The sequence below is a fragment of the Mus caroli genome, unplaced genomic scaffold, assembly GCF_978045245.1.
Source record: "Mus caroli unplaced genomic scaffold, Mus_caroli_1 scaffold_13, whole genome shotgun sequence".
NCBI lineage: Eukaryota > Metazoa > Chordata > Mammalia > Rodentia > Muridae > Mus > Mus caroli.
Window position 1 is genome coordinate 50,220,051 of NW_028227268.1, and position 12,197 is coordinate 50,232,247.

A 12,197-nucleotide genomic window follows, 5' to 3' on the forward strand; every position below is an offset into this window, starting at 1 on the left:
GGCTCAGGAGTTAAGAGCACTGGTTGCTCTTCCAGAGGACCTGGGTTTAATTGTTCTTTCTCTCTCTCTCTCTCTCTCTTTCTCTCTCTCTCTCTCTCTCTCTCTCTCTCTCTCTCTCTCTCTCTCTCTCTCGCTCACACACACACACACACACACACACACAGAGGCAAAAATACTTGAAACATTAAAAAAAAATTAATGAAATTTCCTCTTCTTTTTTAAAAATTTTTTAGGCAAGGTTTCTCTGTATCCGTAGCTCTCCTGGAACTCACTCCGTAGAGCAGGCTAGCCTCGAACTCAGAGATCCACCTGCCAGGCCTCCTGAGTTCTAGGATTAGAGGTGTGCAATTCCATGCTCAGCAGAATTTCTAATAAAAGAGCCTATAGATAAAACAAGAAAATAGATACCTAATAGAAATATGAGCAATGTATATAAATAAGTGATCCATGAAAATAAAAGCACCCAGTAAAATTTACCAATAACCAAATACATATTTAAATGTACATAGTACATTTTTTTGTATCTCAAAGGATTTGTTTTTGTTCTGCTGTTTTTGTTTTGAGAGGGTTTCTCTTTATAGCCCTAGCTGTCCTAGAACTTACTCTGCCTCCTCAGTGCAAGTATTAAAGAGTGCATCACTACTGCCTGGCCTATTTACTCATTTTTAATCACTTATTTGCAGTACTCGTGATTAAAAAGACTTTTTTTTATGTGCATAGCATGTATGGCTGTGTGCCAATTATGTTCCTGGTGCCTAAGGAGACCAGAAAAGGATGTTAGACCCCTGGAACTAGAGTTACAGACGGTTGTATCCCATTGGGTGCTTACTGGGAGTCAATCCCAGATTCTCTATAGAAGAGCAGTCAGAGCTCCACTGAGCTATTGTCTTAGTCAGGGTTTCTATTCCTGCACAAACATCATGACCAAGAAGCGAGTTAGGAAGGAGAGGGTTTATTCAGCTAACACTTCCACATTGCTATTCATCACCAAAGGATGTCAGGACTGGAACTCAAGCAGGTCAGGAAGCAGGAGCTGATGCAGAGGTCATGGAGGGATGTTACTTACTGGCTTGCTTCCCCTGGCTTGCTCAGCTTGCTTTCTTATGGAACCCAAGACTACCACAGCCCAGAGATGGTACCACGCACAAGAGCCCCGCCCCATCACTAATTGAGAAAATGCCTTACAGCTGGATCTCATTTTTGCTTCATGTATTTGAGAGTATAAATGTACCATTGTGTAAATACATGTATATCTAAATATACTATACATTCATTGATTGGCTCTGTCTATTCATCAATGAATCAATCAATCATGAACCTGAAAATATGAACTCAAGCATAATTCATGATTTTTCTTTTACTTTGATTTTTACTTAGTAAATATATTATTTGTTTATTTTTTAAAGTTAAAAACTATACTTGCAGGAGATGTTTATTATAAAAATAATCATTTAAGATATCTAAAACTAGTGCTGAGGATGTGGCTTAGCTAGTAATGATTGACTAGCATGCAAGAAGCCTTGGGCCCAGTCGGGTGTGGTGGCGCACGTCTTTAATCCCAGCACTCAGGAAGCAGAGGCAGGCGAATTTCTGAGTTCGTGGCCAGGCTGGTCTACAGAGTGAGTTCCAGGACAGCCAGGGCTACACAGAGAAACCCTGTCTGGAGGAAAAAAAAAGAAAAAAAAAAAAGCCTTGGGCTGATCCCAAATGACATAAAACCGGGTGTAGTGGTACATACCTGTAATATTAGCAATTGGGAAGCAGAAGAATCAAGTTCAAGGTCATCTTTGACTATATACTGTGAATTCTAAGCCAAGGTGGACTACTTGATGCTGTCTCAAAAAACAAAACAAGCAAACAAACTACCCTATACTGTTATTTCTATTAAATCAGCTCTCGGTCAAAATATAGAAAGTGATGTTCAAGACAAGTTAAAGTCACAGTTTGCATAAAGGTTCTCCAAGAGTAGTCCTGAGCAAGCAGACTCCTAACAGAGTTTAACTCTCAAGCCCACTCAGGCACTTTAACAAGTCTGTTAAATTATTGTGATGCTCACTGAGGTTTCTGGGAGACCATAATCAATTCTTAGTTATCAAAGAAAACCACAATAAGGACTAGGAATACATTATTAATAACTAGGCAACAACAGACCAGCTCTGACTAGCCTTTTATTACAACTATGCACAGTAAGAAGGATGAGTTGAAGGGAGTGATGTTGAATAGAACGGAACACCTGATGTACTTAAAGCAGATTAGCCTGCTAAAACAACCAAACTGACAGGGGTGGGTCAAAAACAAATAATGCTGTTTCTTTTTTCCTTTGTCTTCCTTAATAATGTAGTAACAATAGTGAAATTTTTTCATTTTACTTTCTTTTTGATTTTTGAGACAAAGTTATGTCAAGACAGCCCCAGCCAGCCTGGCCTGGAGCTCATAGCCCTCCTACCTCAGCCTCCTAAGCATTGGGATTACATGAATATGTCACCAACCCAGGTAAAATTACTATCCCAGGATTGCGGTAAATAGGAATACTAAACTTTAAAGAATTGATAAGCTAGCATAAAAGGAAAAAAATGCACACACACACATACATTCATCCAGAAACACTGAACAATCAGCCTCCTTGACATAATGGTATTTAAAGAACGCTCAATATACCTGGTCTTGGTCCACACACATAATCCCAGCTCTCAGGACAGTGCTGGATTATATAGTATAAATTCTAGACAGGAGGATGACAAGTTGAAGATCAGCCTAAACAATATAGTAAGCTCTAACTCAGCCTGGGTAATATAGCAAGACTCCACCTCAAAATAAACAATAAAAATGACGGTGGCATTGCTCAGCGGCAGAGCACTTACCTAGCATTTGAGAGGCCCTGAGTTCAACCCTCAGTACTGTAAATAAGCAAAGCACTACATCCAGCAACTGCAGTACATTCTCTTTTCCAATGCACACAGTATATTCCCTGAGACAGATATACACTCGGCCATTAAACAACAGCGTCTCATGTAGCCCTGACCAGAATGTCACTGATAGTGCAACAAAGTACATTTCATGAGTCTCATAACTGAAGTATCAAGATATTAGCTTACTCTTAATATCTTTCAAACGAATGTGAATAATTTTCAAATTTTTATTATCTTTTGTAATCTTTGTAATCTATATGCCTGTAGAGTTACTTCCACACATTTTATGAAAAACACTTTCATAATCAAATGGCTCTTGGAAACTATGCTATTTTTCTCTACAGGTGGTTAGAGAGACGGAGTTTCAAAAGATTTCATTCTGAAGAGGAAACGCCACAGCTCTGAGTGTGCCCACAGGGACTGGAGCCTCACAGAAGAGAGAGACCTTCCTTCCACACAGGCCTTTGTATTCTAGCTGTGAATGGCATGGACCCACACATCTGCATTTATGCTTGTTTATTTGCACTTACAAGGGAGAACTAAAGGCTTCAAGTTAAACCTTAGAAATTATCATAAAGATAACCCATTCATTGTGGAGCGGCAGTGGTGGTGTGTCTCTTTAATCCCAGTAGTTGGAAGGCAGACAGGAGGAGCTTTGTGAGTTTAAAGCCAGCCTCGGCTACACAGTGAGTTCTAGGATAGCTTAAGGCTTTGTACAAAAACCTTGTTTCAAAAACACATTAAAAAAAAATACAAAAGATAATTCACTCACAACAGAAAGATCTGTTCTCTTAAATCCAGATCACGCCTATTCTTGCTATACAGCACTGCTTAAATGTTAGGCAGCCTTGGCACCTTATGTATTAGCCCAATTCAAAACAGCACACACACACACATACGACAACTACTTTGTTAGATCTGTAACCACTGCCTGAAATGATTTAACAGTCCATCACTTCTCCCAGCTACCAATGAGCTACACTCCAAGACCAATGTCCCATTTTAATACCCTGACAATCTCCATCTCATAATTCTTGCAATAGTTTACTAACAGCCGAGTTCAATAAAAACTTTTGTTTTAAACCTCATTTTCAAGAGCGATTAAGCAAGTACTAATACAATACGATTTTAGGTGAACTTCTGAAAACCATGTTTTAAGTCCATTCCATTCACTTCCACATTTAGTTAAAAATTATAAAGACATTGTAACATAAGATAACAATGTAACATAAGATAACAATATTAATATAAATAATTTGGTACATCTATTAAAAACATTTCTTAAAATTCCATTTATTTGTGTGTGTGTGTGTGTGTGTGTGTGTACACATGCCATGATGCATATGTAGAAATTAGAGGACAACTTGATGGGGTGAGTTTTTTCCTTCTAATATGTGAAATCTGGGGATCAAATTCAGGTCATTAGGTTTGGCACAAATGCCTTTACTCAGTGAGCCATCCCCTGGTCCTATTAAAATTTTAGAAGAAATTTACTATATATGTTTAAGATATATAACATGTTGTCAAGTGATATACATATAACTGGACATGGTAGCACAAGCCTTTAATCCTAGCACTTAGGAGGCAGAGCAGATAGACTGCTGTGAGTTCCAGGCTAGCCTAGTGTACACAGTGAGATGTTGTCTCAAATAAATAGAGATACACAAATACAAATTACTCTACAGTGCAGCAGGAGAGATCTCAGCAGTTAAGAGCATATACTACCCTTGTACACTCCTGGTTCTCAGTACTCACACTGAAAGGCCTACAACCAAATGTTAACTCCAGCTTCAGGGAAATCTGTCTTCCTATGTCCCCATGAACAAATGTCTTTACCAATACACAAACACATACATACTAAAAATAAATCAGGCTAGAAATTTATCTAGCCATCAGTAGTTAAGAGCAAATATTATTGCTGCAGAGGACCTAAGTTAGGTTCCCAGAACCCATACCAAGTAGTTCACAACTGTTACTCTAGCTCCAGGAAAATCTGATGCCTCCAAATTTCTCATGCACAAACACAAATATAGACATAGACACACACAAACAAATTTTAAAAATAAAAAAGATGAAATAAATCCTTTAAAAAAAAACTTTCCATTGCAAAGGTTTTTAATCCTAGTGCTTAGGAGGCAGAAACAGGTGGGTATCTGAGTTTGAGGTCAGCATGATCCACAGAGCGTCCCAAGACATGTGATGGGAATGGAATTACCATGTTGAAACAAATGAACATTCACCATCTCACACAGGTACAAACCTACTAAAATTCTAAATACTGACTGACAGAAGCCTTCTAGGAAAGGCTATGGAAAACAAATAAGATTCCTGGAGATGGCCCAGTACTCTGCATGGCTGTGATGGGCACAGCCCCAGAGACTTTGTCCTAGGATTGCTTCTCGCTGCTGATGTGCCTTTCTTGCCACTATTATATAGCCCAATGACTCCTGAGCATCATTCTTCCCTAGTGGTCAAATTTCCTGCAGATCAACATGAAGATGAACTTTCATAAATTAATGCTGTCTAGATGAATTAATGATTTTATAGCATTCTTGATTTGACTCAATTTTAAGGAGATGGTTTTAGTAGTTTTGCCAGAAAGATCTAATAAAAGTTAGAATCAAGAAGAGAATGTGCCCCTCCTTATACAATAGTAAGTAAAGGCTGCATAATAAGGAATACAATGAGCTTTCATAAATTACACTAAGGAGAAGGCGCACGCCTTTAATCCCAGCACTCGGGAGGCAGAGGCAGGAAGATTTCTGAGTTCGAGGCCAACCTGGTCTACAAAGTGAGTGCCAGGACAGCCAGGGCTACACAGAGAAACCCTGTCTCGAAAAACCAAAAAAAAAAAAAAAAAAAAAAAAAAGAAAAAGAAAAATAGGCTTTGGACAGATTTGTGATCAAAGAAAAACATTTGTTCTAGGTCAGGTCCAAGGATGAAGCCACAGGTGTGCACTATGATGAAGCAAGACAATGTGTATCTGTTGCTTTGAACTTACAATGAGCTTACAGAATGAAACAGTGCTTTGAACTTACTATGGACATCCTTTTGTAACTCCCCTTTTGTACAACATTTTATCTATGAGGTAATGTTATAAAAAAGATTTTGTCTAAGAAGGTAAAATTGCTAAAGAGAAGAAATAAAGTGTGGTTTTTGGAGCTCTGCTCCATCCACCAAATATATATAAATGTGTGTGTGTGTGTGTGTGTGTGTGTGTGTGTGTGTAATACAGGCACAAACACAAAATAAACACATGTGGGAAAATTTTAGAGAGAAATACTAAAGGTGGTAGTACATCTTTAATTCTAGTTTTCAAGGAGCAGAAGTGGGCATATTTGAGTTCCAGGCCAGGTAAGATTACGTGATGTGTCCCTGTCTTTAATCAACCAATCAATACAAAGAATAACTGAAGAAGTTAGTTATGTGGCATCAACTTCTGGATTCCACACGCATGCACATACACCTACAAGGACATGTACATATACCACATGTGAAAAACAAAATTGGCTGCCCTGATACTCAACAGTTAAAGACACTGCCATGGAAACCTAGCAACCAGAGTTCAAGCCCTACAACTAACTCTAAAAGCTGTTCTCTAACCTCCAAACATATGGGTACATACAATAATAATAATGATAATTATAATAATAACAGATATAACATATACTTGCATATAAAGACCATATTTATATGTGATATTTAATAATATAAATTAATATCATTATAATATTTTTAAATAAATAAGCTTACTGAAAGATATATGTATTTTCTAAATCCTAAGAACATAAGAGGATACTCAAATATGACTTGTTATCCAAAGATTAAATATAATCATAAGGAACAATATGAGGTAAGAAAGAGGTATAGCTCAGTACTAAAGACCACCAGAAAACCCGGGTTCAATCCCTAGCACCCACATGGTGGATCACAACCATCTGTAATTCTAGTCCCAAGGGATCTGATACCCTCTCCTGAACTCCTTGGGTACTACATGCATATGCTGCACAGACAGAAATGCATACAAAACACCTTCACACATAAATTAAAATTTAAAAATTAAAAGAAAAAAGAACAACCAACTTAAACAGACATCGTGTTTCAATAGTTAATTATTTAACTTATCCCATCAGTAGTATTTTACTTTTATTATACCACAAATATTTCAAAGTGATACATTATGGTTTTGTATGCAGACTTACCAGACAAGTCTAGCTCCTCTATGGAAGACAAATTGGCCAGACTCCAGCTATCACTGCGGGCGGCCAAGACAAACTTGTGAGCACTGATGTGCCTGTCCCCAACCTTGATCTTCAAATCACTGATGAAGAAAATATCCAAAGATACAGAAAGAAAAATGTCATTATAACTAGATAAGCTAGAATTGTCACCTGACAAATACATGGATAATGATTATCAACATGAATCTGCAAAAGAAAAAATAAGTCTCAATGGCATTTCCACACTCTGGACCATATTTATATGTTGCTGGAATATTTGAACTTCTATCTCAACTGCACAGGATAATCTCCTCTCAGTTAAATCTATCAGGATTCTCGTGATGAACTTACAAGCTAAGCAGGATGATTAGTAGTCATACACAGGATATAAGATATCTTATTCAGGATGTATCAAAATGAAGCCAGTAGAGTAAGAACTGTGGACAGCTAAAGCTCTAAAACTGTGCTATTGATTTGCACCGCAACAACATCAAACAGTGAATGGTAGACAGAGAGACTATGGACAAAGTAATTCACACAAAATGTCAAGAACACAAAACCTAATACCTGGTCTCCTGTTTCCAATAAAAACATTCAGCCCCAAAATTAACCATTTATTATCCAACCATTTATCAAGTAAAGAGGTTGAGGCTGAGTGAGTGGAACATCATAAAATCTCAGCATGCTGGGATCACAAGTTTGAATTCAATCTAGGCTACATAGAGAGACACTGTCTCAAAAAAAACAAACAAGAAAAAAAGGGAAGGATATTTGTCGCATACCACAACATAAAAAGTTTTCCTCCCAAATATGTTATGTTTACTCTGAAATGTCAAATGCTATGGAAAAAAAAAAAAGAGAGACATATGAGCAATTAACTGAAACATCATGATAGCCCACTGTGCTGACAGGATTGTACAATATGGCCAGCCATATTCAAAACAAAGAAAAGTGCCAACATGTGACATTTATTGAAACTGCAGCACTCGAAAAGCAATGGGAAGAGCAAAAATTCAAGGTTATCCTTGACCAAGCCAAATTCAGGGCCTTCCTGGGCTACAGAAGACCTTGTCTCAAATAGACAGAGTAGCATATGCCTTTCCTTCTAACATTCAGGACAGAGGAGGATCTCTGAGTTCAATCAAGGCCAGCCTTGATCTACATAGCAGGTTGTAAGTTGGTCAGGGCTTCATAACGAGATCTTATCTCAAACAAACAAATAATAAAGTGAAGACTGTGACCCTAAAATGATTATCTCTTGCTACAGAGCAGGAACCTAACAAGTCATAGCTTGAGACCAAGAGCTAGCCTATAAGGCTTCTAACAAAGACGTTGCTAATCTTTTTCATTGGTTTGATGTTGGTCTGTGTGTATGAGAGCAAAGGTGAGCATGCAAATAGTGTACATGTAGAAGCCAGAGGACAACTTTTGGTGCCATTCCTCAGTTGCTATCTACATGTTACTGGGTCTCTCACTGGCCTGGAACACACCCACTTAGGCTAGGCTTGCTGGGCAGTGAGCCCCAGGGACTGCCAGTCTCTGTCCTCCTACTACTAGGATTTTAAGTGTCTGGCATCGGGCCCAGATTTTCTTCATGTGGGATCTTCTTGGGATCAAACAGATTCTTGTACCAGCCCAGCTCTTATTTTTCTTTCTTATGAAATAAGAATTCAGTCTGATATAGCCTACACTGGACTGGGTTTCACTATGAAGCTGAAGCTGACCTCAAATTCATAATAATCCTCCTCTCAGTCTTAAGATTACTACGTTGAGCTATCATATCTGGTTCATTGCTGATAATTTTGATTAGAAAGTAATTTGGTAAGAAAATGAATGAGAAACCAGGCCTAGAAGTGTAGGCAGGTCTAATTCTGTCTACCTGAGAGGCTTGAACCCGAAAACTTACAAGTTCAATAGCAGCCTGGCCAACAGAGTGAGACCATCTGAGAACAGGGTGAAAAAAGAGCTAAGGATACAACTCAGCAGTACAGCACTTGCCTATTAGATGCAAAGCCCTTGTTTCAATCCTGGGGAGTACAAAGTAAGTGTCCAGGGATGAAGCAAAAGGTATAGATAGCTTCTGGTTCCGGGAGCTCACCTGTACTGCTCTTGCTCATAGAGACCTGCCACTATGGCCAGCAAGCGGCTGATGAATGACTCGCTGCTATTCTCCTTGTTTGCTTGTGCAGCCAAAAGTGTGCATCTTTTCTCTGTTTCTGCCAGTTTCTTCTGCAGCTTGACATACTCTTGTCTTAGAAGCATCAAATGCTTCTCCAACTTGGCCACCTCCTCTGCAAGGGAAACAAAGAATGTTTACATGGCGGGGGCAAACAAACCACACTCACCACTCCCTGGCCATGTGGTCTGTTTCTGCATAATCTGAAAGAATCAAATATGACTTTGTGGGCTGGTAAGATAGCTCAGCAAATAAAAAGCACCCGCTGCCAAGCCTGAGGACTTGAGCTCAATCTCTAGGACCCATAGGACAGGAAAGAACTTACACCTTTAAGCTGTCCTCTGATCTTCAACACACACATTGTGACATGCATATACCTACACACACACACCACAAAGTAAATAATAAAAATGCAATTTAAAAAAAAAAAAGAGGCAGGCTGGAGCGGTGGCTCAGTGGTGGTTAAGAACACTGACTGCTCTTCCGAAGGTCCTGAGTTCAAATCCTAGCAACCACATGATGGCTCACAACCATCCATAATGAGATCTAATGCCCTATTCTGGTGTTCTGAAGACAGCAACAGTGTATAATAAATAAATCTTTGGGCAAGCAGAGGTCCTGAGTTCAATTCCCAGCAACCACATGATGGCACACTACCATTTGTACAACTACAGATACATAATCTTTTTTTTTTTTAAGGGGGGCCCAGTGAGATGGCTTAATGGATAATGGCATTTGCTGCTGAGCCTGACAACTTGAGTTTGATCCCTAGGACCCACGTGGTAGAAGGAGAGAATCAACTCCCTTAGGTTGTCCTCTGACCTCCACTCTCACTTGTGGCATGGACTCAAGACATGTATATGAACACATACTAACACACACACACACACACACACAAGAAAGGAAATAAGCAGGATGTAAAACTAAACACTTTATGATTCTAATTTAATGTAAATATTCACATACATGCAGAATAAAAGGCAATCAACTACCAAATACCAAGTCTTGCTGAAAAGGAAGTAGGTTTTTTTTGTACTCTGTTCATTATTTTATAACAAACAATCCTGCTTTCATAATTAAAAAAGTATTTTAAAACATATGTTTAAATGCTAATATACTATGATCTTCATACATATAAACACAATATATATATATGTGGCCATTTTTTTCTCCTCTTCTAGAGGACCCACATTCAATAAATGTCTGACATAAAGAACTGGATGCCCACTCAGTCTCAGGTATAAATCAATATTCCCAGGAAAATAAACATGAAAAGCACTTTTAAGATGACAATAGTAACATTTTTTCTAATTCTATAATTATTTGTCCCACAAATATTGAAATCAAACATTTATCTTTATAAAACATGTATTCATTTTGTATATGTATGAGTGATCTGCCTGCATGTATGTATGCTTGGTGCCCACAAAGGTGATGAAGGCACCAGGTCACCTAGTACTGGAGATAAAGACAGATGCAAGCACTATGTGGATGCTGGAATCAAGAGTAGCAAGTGCTCCTAACTGCTGAGACATGTCTCCAGCCCCTAAGCATTTTCTTTTCTTTTCCTCTTTGTTTTGGTGTGGTTTGGTTTTGGTTTTCTAAAATAGGGTTTCTTTGTGTAGTCCTGGCTGTTCTGGAACTTGCTCTATAAACCAGGCTGGCCTCAAACTCAAGAGATCCACCTGCTTCTGCCTCCCAAGAGCTGGGATTAAAGGTGTGTGCCAATACCACCTGGAGAAGGAAACAATACTTAGAATAAACCTGGTTTTGGAAAATAAAAAATAAAAAAACAGCAAACTGGACTTAAATTTACCATAAGCACATTGAGTTAGACTCAGATCACTGACTCTGAAGAACTAAGAAAGGGCAGACAACTCAACAGTAGCATAGGAGGTACAGCCTATGTCACAGAACAGCCACAGCACAACAGAAAGCAAAACTTACCCTGGAACCTAGTTTACATTTTAACACAAGAAGTTAAAACCAAACTTGCCTACAGAGATACTTCCTGTCAAGACACTGCAACAAGAATGCTAAAAACATCCTATACTGCTTACTCGGGGTCAGAGTGTTTCTGACCTTGGGCTTAGTGCTATAAATGCTTTGCTTATCCCTAACTCCCCAAAAATACTCATAAAACCACCTTACAATTTCATTTACTAAAGAAAATTCTTTAAGATAAATAAGTAAACAAGCTTATATATCCTTCCTTAAAATGTAACCTTTATTTACTTTTTAAAAGGAGGGAGGGGGCAGGCTTTCACCATATCACTACCTGGCTCAAGTAAGATTCTGTATGTAGACCAGGCTGGCCTCTAACCCAGAGTGCTAGTACTAAAGGTATATGCCACCTGGCAATCCTGGAATTCACTACGTAGACCAAGCTGGTCTCCAACTCACAGAGATCCTCCTGTCTTTGTCTCCTGAGTGCTGAGATTAAAGGCATGCATCAACATACCTGGCCCCTTCACTTTAAGCATTGTTTAATCTTTAAATCTTGCTGTAAAGTGCATCCATCCTTTAAGCATTGTAACTTAAAAAGCCACCAAACCAAACATACTACCATTGTACAGGTCCCTGAGCCCAACTCTCTTGAGAAACCTGCACTTATGTATTGGATATGTCTGTTCTTTCCAAGGCCCGTCTGCCCCCCACCTCTGCATTTGCCCTTAAATCTAAAGTATGCACCATCTCTTACCTTTTAATAAATTTAAATTTTTTGCTTCACTCAGACTGATCCTGGAATTCTTTTCTGTCCCTAAGCACAAAATGTCTCCCTGTCTCTGCTGATTGCAGCCACTAACGATACATGACTTACAACATTGCTCATTTAATAAAATTTATTATGGTTAAGAAGTAGCTAATTTTTAGCAGTAGCTTCTTCTTTC

General features: G+C 38.6%; 1 protein-coding gene across 1 annotated transcript in view; it reads right to left on the reverse strand.

The window, feature by feature from the left end:
• Positions 1 to 12,197, reverse strand: part of Ankfy1 (ankyrin repeat and FYVE domain containing 1) — a 77,080-nt gene that overhangs the window by 46,981 nt on the left and 17,902 nt on the right. Inside the window, exons 2-3 of the mRNA XM_021175577.2 lie at positions 9,229 to 9,421; positions 7,113 to 7,231 (exon numbers count right to left, since the gene is read on the reverse strand). Of these exons, the coding sequence (XP_021031236.1) occupies positions 7,113 to 7,231; positions 9,229 to 9,421 (312 nt within the window). The remainder of the gene's footprint in view (positions 1 to 7,112; positions 7,232 to 9,228; positions 9,422 to 12,197) is intronic.